We start from the raw sequence: 14,592 nt of genomic DNA, 5'->3' as shown, positions 1-14,592 counted from the left end.
TTTTCTCTCTCTCTATCTCTTTGATTCCCTCCTCTTTTTTTCCTCCTAGCTCGAATTGGGTGGGAACTGGGTGCCAACATGTCTACGTTTTTCCTCCCATGCACAACTCTGATCCCAACTCCAAAGAAGCCAGCCAGAGAGGGTTACCAATTCTATCCTGATAATAAGAGAGGGTTACCAATACTATTCTGAGAATTATCACTATTATTGTCATATCTATCTATCTAGCTATCTATACCAGGCATGGGCAAACTTGGGCCCTCCAGGTGTTTTGGACTTCAACTCCCACAATTCCTAACAACCGGCAGGGAGTTGAAGTCCAAAACACCTGGAGGGCCCAAGTTTGTCCATGCTTGATCTAGACACATAATAAAAGTGAAAATATGTATGTGTGTATGTGGCTGGGGTGTCCACTTACACAGACAAGCTTCTGCCTCCACAAACAGCTATAGCTCCCGCTGCTCAGGAGACACCAATGGATCTCCCTCCAGTGACATTGCAGGTTATAGAGAGCACCATGAACATGTACAAGAGCCCTGGCAATGTTCTCCATGAACACAATACAGCCCACCAGCCAGGGATAATTCATACATGGATAATTTCATCCTAGATTTTATGTGTTTCCTCTACCACACACATCCTAGTGTTTCTTACTCTCTCCATTGGTGTGGAATTTGCATGACCCCGCCCACTGCCTCTCCCTTAACCCTTTCCTATTCTTTTCTATGGTACACAGCAAACAGAGGAATTGATCCGCAACTGAACATGCTAGAAAGGTTTGATTTATAGGAGTTGTAGGTACTGGGATGTATAGTTCATCACTCTGAACTCCACCAATGATGGACCTGGAACTAACTTGGCACACAGAACCCCCATGACCAAATTATTATACTGGAGGTCTTTGGAGGTTGTAGTTCACCTACATTCAGAACGCACTATGAACCCAAACAATGATGGATCTGTACCAAACTTGACATGCATACCCGATATGCCCAATTTGAATATTGGTGGGTTTTGAGGGGAATTGGCCCGGACATTTTGGAATAGTAGGCACCAGGATGTATAGTTCACCTCCAATCAATGAGCACTCTGAACTACACCAAAGATGGAATTGGACCAAACTTAGCACACAGAGCCCCCATGACCAGTAAACAACACTAGAGGTCTTTGGGGAAAATTCACCTTGATTTGGGGGAGTTGTAGTTCACCTACATCCAGGGAGCACTGTGAATTCAAACACTGATGGATACGGACCAAACTTGGCACATGGAGCCCCCATGACCAGCAAAATATACTGGAGGTCTTTGGGGAAAATTCACCTTGATTTTGGGGGATTTATAGTTCACCTACATCCAGAGAGCACTGTGAACCAAATACCAATGAATCCAGACCAAGCTTGGCACACAGAACCCCCATGACCAGCAAAAAATACTGGAGGTCTTTAAGGGAAATTCACCTTGATTTGGGTGAGTTGTAGTTCACCTACATCCAGAGAGCACTGTGAACTCAAACACTGATGTATCTGGACCAAACTTGATACACATACCTAATATGCCAAAATTGGAACACTGGACGGGTTTGGGGGAGGGGGGAGGAGGATGAGCTTCCTTTCTGGGAGTTGTAGTTCACTCACAACCAAGGAAAGTGTGATTTCCACCGATGATGGACCTGCACCACACTTGGCACCCAGAACCCCCATGACTAACTCAACCTACTGGAGGGGTTTGAGGGGACCGACTCACCATAGTGGGAATTGTAGTTTACCCAACAGCCAAAGAGCACACTGAACCCCACGGATGATGCATTTAGAGCAAACTTGCCCAACAGAACAAACTTTAAGTACGGATGGAGTTTTTCGGGGTTAAGCTGGCATGATGTGAGTTGTAGTTTTATGTATTTTGTAAAATAAAAAACGACTAGAGAGAGAGAGAGAAAGAGAGCGCATGGTGTAGTCTTTCTCCAGCTCTGTACACCCACACACACACCAAACAAAGCTGTACCTTGAGCTCCTCAATGTCCAGGTTGGCGGATCTGTCCATCGGTGGGAAGGGGCGACGGGAGAGGGAGGCAACGGGAAGCCGGGAAGCCCCGAAGAAGGCGAGGAAGCAGCAGCAGCAGCAGCAAGGAGCTCCCTCCCGGCGTCGAAGTTGTGCCAATTTCCCCGCCGCTCGCCAATGACACATAGAGAGCAATCCTAGGCTGGGACTGGCCGCCGGGAACCACTCAGCCTCGTCCTCCCGGGGAATGTCATGCTCCGGGAGGGGATCCCAACCTGTCGGTCCCCGCTTTTCCCGAACCCCAGCGACAGGTGATTCCCACCCGGAGAAGCAGCAGAGATCCCGAGATGGCCACGAAACAAAAGCGCGGCTCTTAGGAACAAGCGTGGAGCCCCATCCGAGAGGAAAGCCACAACCCGGCGGCGCTGTCGTCGGTTCTCCGTCTCCCCAATGCAGCAAAACCGGGAGAGGCGAAGAAGGAGCGTGCCCGGTCCGCCTTCATGGCTCCCGTTGGGGAAGAGAAGCCAGAGCCGCCTCTCAATCCTCCGACGCCCGAGCCCCCGGCCAAGGAGAGGCTGCCTTCAGCCTCGGGGGGAAAGGGACCCACGGATGCCGGAGAGGAGGAAGAAAGAGGGCAAGGGAAGGAGAATCGGGAAAGAACCGTATCTGTCCTTCCCTCTCTTCGCAAAAAAAGAGAAAAAAAGGGGGGGGGGGTATCTCTCTCTCTCTCTTGCAGAGAGTGGAAGGAGAAGAGCTTTTTTCTCCTCTCCCTCCTTCCAGTCCTCCGCCGCCGCCTTCCCGGTCCTGTTTTTACTGTCCTTCACCGCCAGGTGACTGACTTCACTTCTCTCCCTCTCTCCCTCTCTCTCTCGGAGGGGATTTCTCTCATCTGTCACCAGAAAAGAGGAAAAAAAAGAGGCAACATTTCCTTTCCTGACCAACACAAGCGCACCCCCCTCTCGCCATCCACAGCAGAGAGAGAAAGAAAGAGGGACTCCCGGGTCCTAAAGCATCCTGCTTCCTTCCCCTGCTGTTCCCGAGGAGCGTTCCTGGGCTGGCATTCCAATGGAGGAGAAAAAAAAAAGAGAGAGTGGGGGAGGAGAGAGAGAAAAAGAGAGAGAGAGAGAGAAGGAGAGTGAGGGCGAGAGGGGGAGGAGGGTGGGAGGAGGGCCCTTCCACACAGCCAAATAATCCAAAATCTCAAGGCAGATAATCCACAATATCTGCTTTGAACTGGGTTATCCGAGTCCACACTCAAATTATGTGGGATTGTCTACATTGATATTATGAGATATAGGGCTGTGTGGAAGGGCCCGGAGAGAGAGGGAGAGAGGGGGGGCGGGGAGGGGGAGGAAGGGCCCTTCCACACAGCCAAAAAAATCCAAAATCTCAAGGCAGATAATCCACAATATCTGCTTTGAACTGGGTTATCCGAGTCCACACTCAAATTATGTAGGATTGTCTACATTGATATTCTGGGATATAAGGCTGTGTGGAAGGGCCCGGAGAGAGAGAGGGGAGGGGGGGGGGGAGGAAGGGCGCTTCCACACAACCAAATGATCCAGAATTTCAAGGCAGAAAATCCCACATTATCTGCTTTGAAGTGGGTTATCCGAATCCACACTCAAATAAGGTGGGATTTGTCTGCCTTGATATTCTGGGATATAGGGCTGTGTGGAAGGGCCGGAAGAGAGAGAAGGAGAGAGAGGGAGAGAGAGAAGGGAGAGGGAGAAGGGGAGAGAGAGAAGGAGAGAGAAGGGGGAGAGTGCTCCCACAAAGCCAAATGATCCAGAATTTCAAGGCAGATAATCCACAATTTGAACTGGGCTATCTGAGGCCCCGTCCACACAGCTGTATAAAATCCCACATTATCTGCTTTGAAGTGGGTTAGCCGAGTCCACACTCAGATAATGTGGGATTTTCTGCCTTGATATTCTGGGAAATAGGGCTGTGCGGAAGGGCTTGGAGGGAGAGAAGGAGAGAGAGAAGAGAGAGGGAGAACAGAGGGGGGAAGAGATAGGGCGAGCCCTTCCACATAGCCAAATAATCCAGAATATCAAGGCACATAATCCACAATTTGAACTGGGTTATCTGAAGCCCCGTCCACACAGCTGTATAAAATCCCACACTATCTGCTTTGAACTGTATGGCAGTGTGGACTCAGAGCCCTTCCACACAGCCATATAACCCAGAATATCAAGGCAGATAATCCACAGTATTTTATTTGCACTGGGTTATCTGAGTCTACATTGCAATCTAATCCAGTTCAATGTGGATTTTATACACCCACGTGGAAGGGGCCCAGAGAGCCAGAGCGAAGGAGAGAGAGAGAGAAGGTGGGAGGGCCCTTCCACACAACCATAAAACCTAGAATATCAAGGCAGGTAATACACAATATCCGCTTTGAACTGGGTTATTTGAGTCCACACTGCCATCTAATCCAATTTAAAGTGGATTTTATACAGCTGTGTGGAAGGAGCCAGAGAGAGAGAGAGGGAGAGAGAAGGAGCATGTGTGTGTGTGTGTCTGCTGAGGAAAAAGCTGAGCTTGGTTTCTTTGGGGGGAGGGGACAGGTCTTACTATCTCTCCCACAAGTAGATTTTTTTAAAGTAATGCTTGTATATTATTATTATTATTATTATTATTATTATTATTATTATTATTATTATTATTATTTTGCTAATACATTTCTTGCTGGGAAGGGATGTACTGACTGAATCAAATATTCCTGACCACTGGGGGTCCCTCCACACAGCTGTATGAAATCCCACATTATCTGCTTTGAACTGGAACATATGGCAGTGTGGACTCAGATAACCCAGTTCAAAGCAGATATTGTGGGATTTTCTGCCTGGGTTATATGACTGTGTGGAAGGGCCCTAAGGAATAATACACAAAGGTAATTCAGAGCATCCTCTTGGATTTCCTGCCCTAGCCATATCTCCCTCCCAGTAGATTGAGATTTCCATGAATGCAGATATGAGATTTCTCTTGCAAAGAGAGAGAAGGAGAGAGAGGGCAAGGGTGGGAGAGAGAGGGACAAAAGAAGAGGGAGAGGGGGAGGACAGGGAGAAAGAAGAGAGAGAAAAGGAGAAGAAAGGAGAAAAAGAGAGGGGGAGGACCCTTCCACACAGCCATAAAACCCAGAATATCAAGGTCAGATAATCCGCAATAGCCACTTTGAACTGGGTTATCTGAGTCCAAGATGCCATCTAATCCAGTTCACTGTGGATTTTATACAGCTGTGTGGAAGGGGTCTGAGAGAGAGAGAGAGAGAGAGAGAGAGGGAGAGAAGGGGAGAGAAAGAGTCTGTGGCGGAAAAAGCTGAGCTTGGTTTCTTGGTGGGGACTGGTCTTGCTGCTACCCCTCCTACAAGTAGATTTTTTTTAAAAAAAGTCATGCTTTTATATTATTATTATTATTATTATTATTATTATTATTATTATTATTATTATTATTATTTTGCTAATACATTTCTCGCTGGGAAGGGATGTACTGACTGACTGATTCAAATATTCCTGACCACTGGGGAGTAATACAAAGGTAATTTGGAGCATCCTCTTGGATTTCCTGTCCTAGTCATATCTGCCTCCCCAGTAGCTTGAGATTCCCATGAACACAGCAGACATGGGATTTCTCTTACAAAAAAAGGGAGGGAGGGAGAGGGACAGAGAGAGGAGAAAAGGGGGGGGGAGAGGAGGAGGGCACCTCCACACAAGCAAAAAATCAAGAATATCAAGGCAGATGATCCACAATACCTGCTTTCAACTGGGTTGTCTGAGTCCACACTGCCATCTAATCCAGTTCAATGTGGATTTTATAAAGTTGTGTGGAAGGGGACGGAGGGAGGGGGTGGGAGAGAAAGAGAGAGTCTCTCTTTAGAGGAAAAAGCTGAGCTTGTTCCTTGGGTGGGTAGGGGGAATGGTTCTTGCTACCCCTCCCACAAGTAGATTTTTGAAAAGTCATACTTTTATGATGATGATGATGATGATGATGATTATTGGATTGCTGTGAGTTTTTTAGGCTGTATGGCCATGTTCCAGAAGCATTCTCTCCTGAAGTTTTGCCCACATCTATGGCAGGCATCCTCAGAGGTTGTGAGGTCTGTTGGAAACTAGGCAAGTGGGGTTTATATATCTGTGGAATGTCGAAAGTGGGAGAAAGAACTCTTGTCTGTCTGAGGCAAGTATTAAAAGACATAGCGTCTGCCACCTATGTGTTTTTTTTAAATAAAAATGATTTTATCTTGTTTAGAGATGGAAGCCAAAACAAATTGCCCCTGTGTTCTGTCCTTCATCCACTATCCTTTGCCCTGCTTTCAGAGGTATTTTATTTTTATGGAACCATTCACCAGTTTCCTCACTGAAGGTGAAGAAGATATAGGGCTTGCCCTGTAGCTTGCTATTGATTGGATGCAATGAAGGGGTTTTGTGACACATGGAGAGCTAAGAGAGTCTTTTCAACATTAGCTAAGCACATTAAAAGACTTCATCCTTTTTATGTACTGCAATAGATGAATATTGAATTTTCACCACTGGCATCCTGTTGGCACCGTACAGGATAAATATCACATATGTAATCACATGGCACCCCAAGATGTTGTTGGATGGCCTATTCTACAGTTGCTTTGAACTGGGAGCCATTCCACACAGCCATATAACCAGAATATCAAGATAGATAATCCACAATATCTACTTTGTACTGGGTTATCTGAGTTCACACTGCCATAATGTGTTTTTATTCTGTATTGTTATTTGATTTGTATGTGCTGTTGATTTTAGTGAATTGTTTTGGGCATTGAATTTTGCCAATATATGTAAGCCGCCTTGAGTCCCCTTGGGTGAGAAAGGCGGGGTAAAAATGCTGTAAATAAATGAATAAAATAAATATAATCCACTTCAATGTGGATTTTATAGCTGTTTGTAAGGGGCCTAGATCACACAGAAGTTCGATAACATCTGTAGGGGCACACAATACTGCCCCAAAAGAAAGGAATAATATTCCCTCTTGGAGGAGATAAGGACTCCACAAAATCCATAGGATGCAGGCTTAGCAGTTAAACTGAAATCATAGTGCTGTAATTGTATAGTGTGAAAGGTCTCCTTGATTTTATAGACCTTGGGTCTAATTCATTATAAACATGATATAGATTCTTAGTTGTATAATTTTGCTAACTACCATATCTTCAACTAATGGAATCCTGAGTTGTGTAGTTGATTGTGACATTAGAGCTCTCTGCCTGAAAATTCCCAATGCCACTCAACAAGCTGCAAACCCCAGGATTACATAGGATGAAACCATGGCAATTAAAGTGGAAGCCTTGTGCTGTAAATGCATAGTGTGAAAGGGCTCCTCATCTTTTCATGTTTTAGAGGTGGAGTTGTGTGGCTCTACAGATGTTACTAAACATCGGTGAGCTCCAGATCACATGAATACAACCAGTGTTGCTCCACAGTACGAGATTTTCTCAGTCCTGCTTAGAGAACCTATGAATTGAATCTGGGATATTCTGTATGCAAAGCATATGTTCTGTCATTGGATTGTACTTTATTTTTTTACTGTATCTGGGGTCTACCAAATGGAGCCAAGATTTTTTTAAAAAAAAAAAAACAGTGGCAGAAATAGGAATGGGGGAAGATATGGCAAAAATCAAGGAACAAAATATGGTTAGTCTAAAATTGTGGTCAATGACAGAAGCAATCCCCAAGTCCTTTCATAGATAGATCCACTCCTGATATTTTTTGCTCAAGCACATTTTTTCAACAATCTAATACAGAAGGGGAGAGGAAAGAGTTGTTATTATTTGATCACAGTGAGTCGGTAAACCTTGCTGAGCACATAGAAAACTACCAATAGATAGGGATCTACCTTGTATAGACTTCCCCAATGAAATACAGTACAATTCTTAGTATTTACAAATTTGATATCCATGGTTTCACTTACCCATGCTCCCAAAAATATTCCCCACCAGAAACATTTGTGGGCCTCTCTAGGTCCTCCAGTGCAAAACTATGATATGCTTCCAGCCCAAATAGAGTCAAAATATTGAGTTCACTATTACCCATGGTTTCCATGGGGTCTTGAAACTTATTAGACACAAATAAAGGGGTCGTACAGTATGCTTCATGATGGTAGGTTAGAGTGTTGGGTTTGGATTTTGTCCTTGGCTGTCATTAAAGTTCAATATTATCATTAAGTTATTTGCAAATTAACATTGTAATTCTTTACTAATTTCCTTCGGAATGGAAGCAACAAATAATTTTAACAAGTTTCTTTCCACTGTAAGAAAAAGTTCAAAACCTTTTTTTTTCAAAGACTATTAACCTTTGGGCTTATTCTGTATAAAATTTGCACAGAAAACAGCATTCATGCATAGGAAGCAGCATGTTCTGACCAGAAGATAATATTTACCCACATAGATATCATGTTCTATGCAGGAAATTCCACTCCTGCCCCAAATCTCTTTGATTCTGCACAGAAAGTAGGCCTCTTTTGTACAGGAAAAAGCATTATCTGCACAGAAATATTTTATTGCACTAAAAATGAAAATCACATGCAAATGTTTGCAGAAGAGGTGCTGAAGAGCAAAAATTCTAGTGAGTTTAGGATTCCCCTCATCAGAGTTTGTTGACACTCAAGAAAAAAATTATCATGATTTTTGAATATTTTTGAATATTCTTTCCATTTCTTAAAATGTTTTCAGATCATACAAATCTTTCACATTTTATTAAAATTAAAGTGAAACCCATAAGAACGTGTACTTTTCATCACAAATCCTGTTCCCTGGGCATCTAGAATATTCATGAACATTCAGGTTTCTTGCAGGTTCTTTAATAGTAGAAGCCAAAGAGTAACAGTATTTGAGATTTGTAGTTTAGTAAGGGCACCAGCACTTTTTGACACAGAAAGCTAAAGACCTAGTAAAACTACCATGATTTCATAGCATTGACTCATGGTAGTTAATTCTACAGCACAAATGTGCTCAGCCCATAAACAATAATTGGGTGCTAACGCTTCAACATCCATGACTAGTCAAAGAATGGTGTGAAATAACGAACATGTGCAAATACACTTCAACTGTTTGTACCAATTCCATAATCCATCTTGTCTCAGTTTAAAATTTTCTCAGCTAAGAACTGACCACAGAATTGTGATCTTTTGATGTTCATAATATGTACACTCCTGAGTTAAGGATAACATCAGTCTAAAAAAGATTAATAATATTTATTTATCAGAGCCAAAATAAAGATTAATATATTCATCTAGGAACTGAAGCAAGCAGCCTTCCTGGCCAGAGAATGAGAGGTATCCTGTTGATTCTGGTGTAGGGAACCTTACATCTACAACTTGAATAGTTGCAGAGCTGCTTTGTGGAGTAGTAGCTGAAGCGTACATAATACAGCCTGAATTTGTACATAATATCCTCAGAGGAATCTGTGGCCTCCTGTTTTCTAGCTACCCACCCCATTTTTACCTCAGGCATCTCACCATCTGTACTTTAGGAAGCTCCCCAATCCACACTACGACACTGTCCATTTTCCTCTGTATAAATTTGCTTTTGCCATCGCTACAAGTGGTATAGTGATATATTTTTGCCTATGTTCATCATGACATTCTCCATAGCAACATCTCAAAGAAAGTCCACAAAGACAGGCAGGTCCATTATTCCACCTATTTTGGTCTTTTCACACAACAAAGTTATAGCATTGTAATTCCATTTTAACTGCATCCTTTGGAATCCTGAAATTTATAGTTTATCAAGCCACTAGAGTTTTCTAGCAAGGAATTCTGAATACCACATAAAACTACAAATCCCAGGATTTCATAGCGTGGGAAATAAAGTGGCTTCAAAGTGTCATGATGAAGTAGTGTATATATATACTGTATTTTGACTGGTAATATCTATCGGTAGTGGAAAAGAGCACTGTTAATAGACCACAAGTCTCAAGTGTTAAGCTTTTTGATAAGTGAGCAAGTAGTGTGTGTATACATATAAGTTTACAAGCCTGTTGTTTCTATATGACAACTTGTATGGTTGTATGCAATATTTACAGACCCAACAACCCTGATGAGTCAAACTCTTGTGAGTCGAAACAGGTTGTGGTGAATGTTGGAGTTTACTCATTTATAGTAAAGAAATCAGAACATTTGGTGCACAAGAATTTGAACTCTACTCATCTGTAGTAAAGACACAAGAACTATTACTATACATATGAAGAGGAGTCTATTCATCTTTTGAGAAAATAACTTTTTTTTCTTTTCAGTGTGAGTGTAACAATCCTATGTTTTACTGAACTCATTTGTGTTTGTATGTATGAATTGAACTTTTATATGTTTAAATATTTTTGCATCACTGCAATTAGTGGATACTGGTCTTTCTAATATCTATTGGTAGCCTTGTTTTCCTTTCATTTACCCTATTGTGTACTTTTCAAAAACTCAGTCAGTATTAGTGGCTATCCTCACCATTATTGCCACCATTGTGGTAATAATTTCACAGCAATAAATTAATTTCATTTGGCTATCTGTGTTCAGGGATTATGAGAGAAGGTGGGACAACTGTTTTGTATCCTGATTCTCTATCCCATTCAGAGTTGTTTAAATCTCTGAGGCTCCATCGACAGTTTCAGAGCTCTTCCTGACATAGCAGAAACCTGGGATGAAGTGGGTTAAAATAACCCGTTTCTTCCTAGGTTTATGTCCCCATGCCCAACACAAACCACAGGCTTTCCCTTGGGGATGGCATCCAAACTCCCTCCAGCCCCTCATTCACCCCCAAAAAAAACTTACCAGGGAGGCCTACCGGCAGTGCAGGCCCTCTGCACATTACTCCTGATGCATGAAAATTACATGGGGGGAGAGGGAAATCCCTCCTCCTCCCCACCTCCTGACACAACATTTTCACAAAGCAGGAGTATTCTGCAGATGAGCCTGCACTGCCGCCAGGCCCCTTTGGTAATTTTTTTTGGGCAAAATGGGGGGCTGGAGGGGAGGGGTGGCCACCCTCCTGTTCCTTTGGGTTCCAAGAAGCCAAAGAACCGGGATGGCTGTGGGAATTGACCCCTGGCAATTCTAAAGCAGTCCTGGAAGTCAGTTCCCACAGGCTCAGCACCTGGAAAGAGCTGGACCTTAGCTTAAGGTCCAGATCTTTTTAGGTGTCAAATTAATGTTGAGCAAATTGTAAAAATCCAGTTTTTCCGCGTTAATTCCCTTTCACCTGAGGCGTCATTTGGACATCTCAGGTAAAAGCGAGACGGGCCCCACATTTTGAACCTGTCTGGAAGGGCCCTCAGAATGCAGATTAATTGTTTTGAACTGGATTATATGAGTCTGCACTGTGATATAATCCAGTTCAATGTAGTCAATGTGAATTAAGAAACTGGATTATATGGCAGTGTAAATTCAGCTTGAGTAGCAGTGAGCTAAAATTTTCAAGAAGATGTTTCTTTTTCCTGAGAAAATGCCTTTCCTCTCTTTTTCCTTATATTCAACTCAATTGTAAAGATTGTAGGCTACTATTATATCACCCCAAGGTTGAGAAGAATGCTAGATCCTGGACACTGTGAAAGATGCAAACTGAACTGAATCTACATACTTAGTTACTGCTGCTATTACTACCACCAGTAGCAGCTACAACACTACCATGCTGGGTGGGGGGGGGGGGGGATAAAGGGGAGATGCTGTGTTAATGTTAATCCTGCCAGGGATTTTCCCTGGTGTCATAATTCACTCTGAGTAGAGAGAGAGAATCCAAGTGGATAATGACTAGCAGAGAGGTCAAGAAGCTGAGGAATCAACCCCTAGCCAATAAAGGCAGAATAGAGGGATGCACCAAAGAGTAGTTGAGATCCAATTTTGAGAAAACAGGGAAGAATCTCCCAACAGACTTGGGTGTCTTTGACACAGAGCAAATGACAGACCTTGCTCCCAGCATCTGCAAGTTGCTCACTGAATGTCTTATAGAGAGAGGCTAAGGCTAAATCTACCAAACTAAACAATGCGTCCTGACCTTGATCCCAACCCTGGGGGAAAGTCATGATATTCCTCTCCTTTCAATATAAAAAGACTTTTTGATGTCTGAGGGCTTTAAAGAGATTTTAAAAATATATATCCAATTTACTCTGCTGCTTGGGGAAAGAACTAGGTTTTTAAAATGTGTGGTTCAATCCCAAATTGGGTTTGTGGTGAAATTGGGGGATGAGTAAATCCTATTGGTGCGTGGTCACCCAGGTTATCTGATCATTTCCGCCATGGAATGGCAGCTCCCTTGTTTTTATTAGCATCCAGAAGAAGGTGGTGTTGTCTCCCCCTGTTTGTACATACACATTTGCAGGTCAGCATTTCACCTCCCCCTTCTGTATCAGCTTTACTGCACACACTCACAGGTTAACACATCCCACCCTTCCACACAGCTGTATAAAATCCACATTGAACTGGATTATATGGCAGTGTGGACTCAGATAATCCAGTTCAAAACAGATATTGTGGATTATTTGCCTTGATATTCTGGGTTGTATGGCTGTGTGGGAGGGCCCACAATAAGGTTCACTTTACAAAATCTCATAATGAAGAGCAAGCAAAGTCTATTTCATTAAGAAAGTATGCAAATGTCTGCATGTGTTGTAAGAATTAAAAATCCACAGCTGCCTTGAAAAATGGGGGTAATGGTTTTCCTAACTGATTTCAGTTTGGATTGAAACAGATGTGTCTGGCAATAGAGTAGTCACACCAAGTCAAGATTGCTATGCAATGGAGCTTGGATTCAACCCTCATGTAAATTTAGGGACAATCCAGCAGCTCTATGGGAACTGCAGATGTGCTGAGACCCTTCCCAAACACTGTCATCCTACCTGATATCTTAGAGGTAAACATAACACTCAGATATGAGGCGCCAGCTACACTGACCAGTTAATGCAGATCATACTGCATTATACAGTCAGTGTAGACTCACATAATGCAGTTTAACTGCATTGAGCTGTACTATATAAGTCTATCTTATAAGTCTATCAGTTCTATCTGCATTAAATAGTCAGTGTAAATGGGGCCTGAAAAGCTGTTGGATTTGAGACATCTAGAGCAGTGGTTCTCAACCTGTTGGTCCCCAGATGTATTGGCCTTCAGTTCTCAGAAATCCTAATAGCTGGTAAACTGGCTGGGATTTCTGGGAGTTGTAGGCCAAAACACCTGGGGACCCACAGATTGAGAACCACTGCTCTAGAGAGATTTGATGAAGCCCCATGTATTCAAGTTACCAATTCATGGTGACCACCAGGAATTTCATAGGATTTTCTTGGTGAACGAACATCTAGAGGAAGTTTGCTCTTGCCTTGTATATAATCTGTAGCACTTGCTATTCTCTGGCATCTCCCTCCCAAGTATTAATCAGACCTCGGCCTATTTTATTTTTAAGATTAGATGGGACTTTGGATGGGACTACATTTTCTCTTCCATAAACAGGGTGGAGAGCGGGGGAAAGGCTATTGCTTATAGCATCATTTTCGACTTTTGTGTTTGACTTTTAAAACATTGTCTTAAATTTTTGCTCAAATGTACATTAACAATCCTCATATTCTATTAAATTTTCTGAATGAGAGTACTTTGTTGTTGATTTGTCGAAACAGCTCATTGCTCACAAAAAAGTACCTTCTTAGAAACAAACCATCTTTTTTTGCATTTACATTTGCACATTATGAAAGAGACCTTAACTCTTGGTCAGGTTTCCTCTTTAGTTGGAATAAATGGATTAGGGGTAAAATCACTGTGAGTATCTGGCAAATCCTCTGCCTTTTAGCAGAAGACGGTTCTCCCAGGAACAACAGTTTGTCATGGAAGCTGCTGTTAGCCCTTCACATGCATAAATTATTTCGCTGTTCAGTGCTACAGATATCTGAGGGCATAATCAAGTCTTAGTGCTGGAGGGAGGTACTTTTGTTCTCAGAAACGGAGCCTGGAATGGAGCCATTTTGCTTAATCTCTGTGAGACATTCGGCTGTAACTTTGAAAAGACAGCCGCTTTACAGCTTCAGTGTTCTCCTCTACTTCTTAGCCACATGGAAGATTTCTTTAAATACCTTGAGGCAGTCAAAATGTTCACAAAGACATTTTCAGTTTTCGCTAATTTTCATTAAAACACATAGCACTGGCAAACTGAGTGCATTCAATGGGAATGAACAAGACGGAGAGTCGGTATGAATGCCGCAGATTGTTCCGGAAACTCATGGGAAAGGCACAGCTACTCTCTGTGAAATTCCTCTGTGTCTTGATTGACGGATCACAAACCAGAGATTCTTCTTATAACTGTAAAGGTGAAAAGCAGCAGACAAGGTCTTCATTGTACTCCCTGTCCCATTCTCAACCCTTTTGTCTTTGCAGATTGTATTATGCAGTAAAACAAGAGTCCCATGAGGCACAAGGAATTTTCTTCCAGTACTTGCTGGATTGCAATATCCAGCATCCCATACCATGACTATAGTGGCAAGGGCTGATGCATCAAATATTTAAACTCCTGATCCAGAGTCTTACATAAATGCCCCCAGTGATGCATGTGCATATATAGTAGAACTCCGTTAACCAAGCCCCGGTTAACCGACCCGCT

The 14,592-nt window shown here is 42.8% G+C and overlaps 1 protein-coding gene and 1 long non-coding RNA gene across 3 annotated transcripts in view; one reads left to right on the top strand and one right to left on the bottom strand.

The window, feature by feature from the left end:
- The window catches only part of sgcz (sarcoglycan zeta), a 700,860-nt gene extending 697,740 nt beyond the window's left edge, over positions 1 to 3,120 (bottom strand). The window contains exon 1 of one of the 2 annotated variants that reach the window (XM_062981524.1): positions 2,001 to 3,120. In XM_062981524.1, coding sequence (XP_062837594.1) covers positions 2,001 to 2,183 — 183 coding nt within the window. In that variant the 5' untranslated portion in view covers positions 2,184 to 3,120. The remainder of the gene's footprint in view (positions 1 to 2,000) is intronic. The other variant, XM_062981523.1, reaches the window with a different exon arrangement.
- Positions 1 to 14,592, top strand: part of LOC134299261 (uncharacterized) — a 46,785-nt gene that overhangs the window by 8,538 nt on the left and 23,655 nt on the right. The gene's annotated exons all lie outside the window — the stretch shown is intronic.

The sequence above is a fragment of the Anolis carolinensis genome, chromosome 5 (assembly GCF_035594765.1).
Source record: "Anolis carolinensis isolate JA03-04 chromosome 5, rAnoCar3.1.pri, whole genome shotgun sequence".
Taxonomy (NCBI): Eukaryota; Metazoa; Chordata; class Lepidosauria; order Squamata; family Dactyloidae; genus Anolis; species Anolis carolinensis.
The sequence above is the reverse complement of the archived record's forward strand: the minus strand, read 5'-3'. Positions and strand labels throughout refer to the sequence as shown.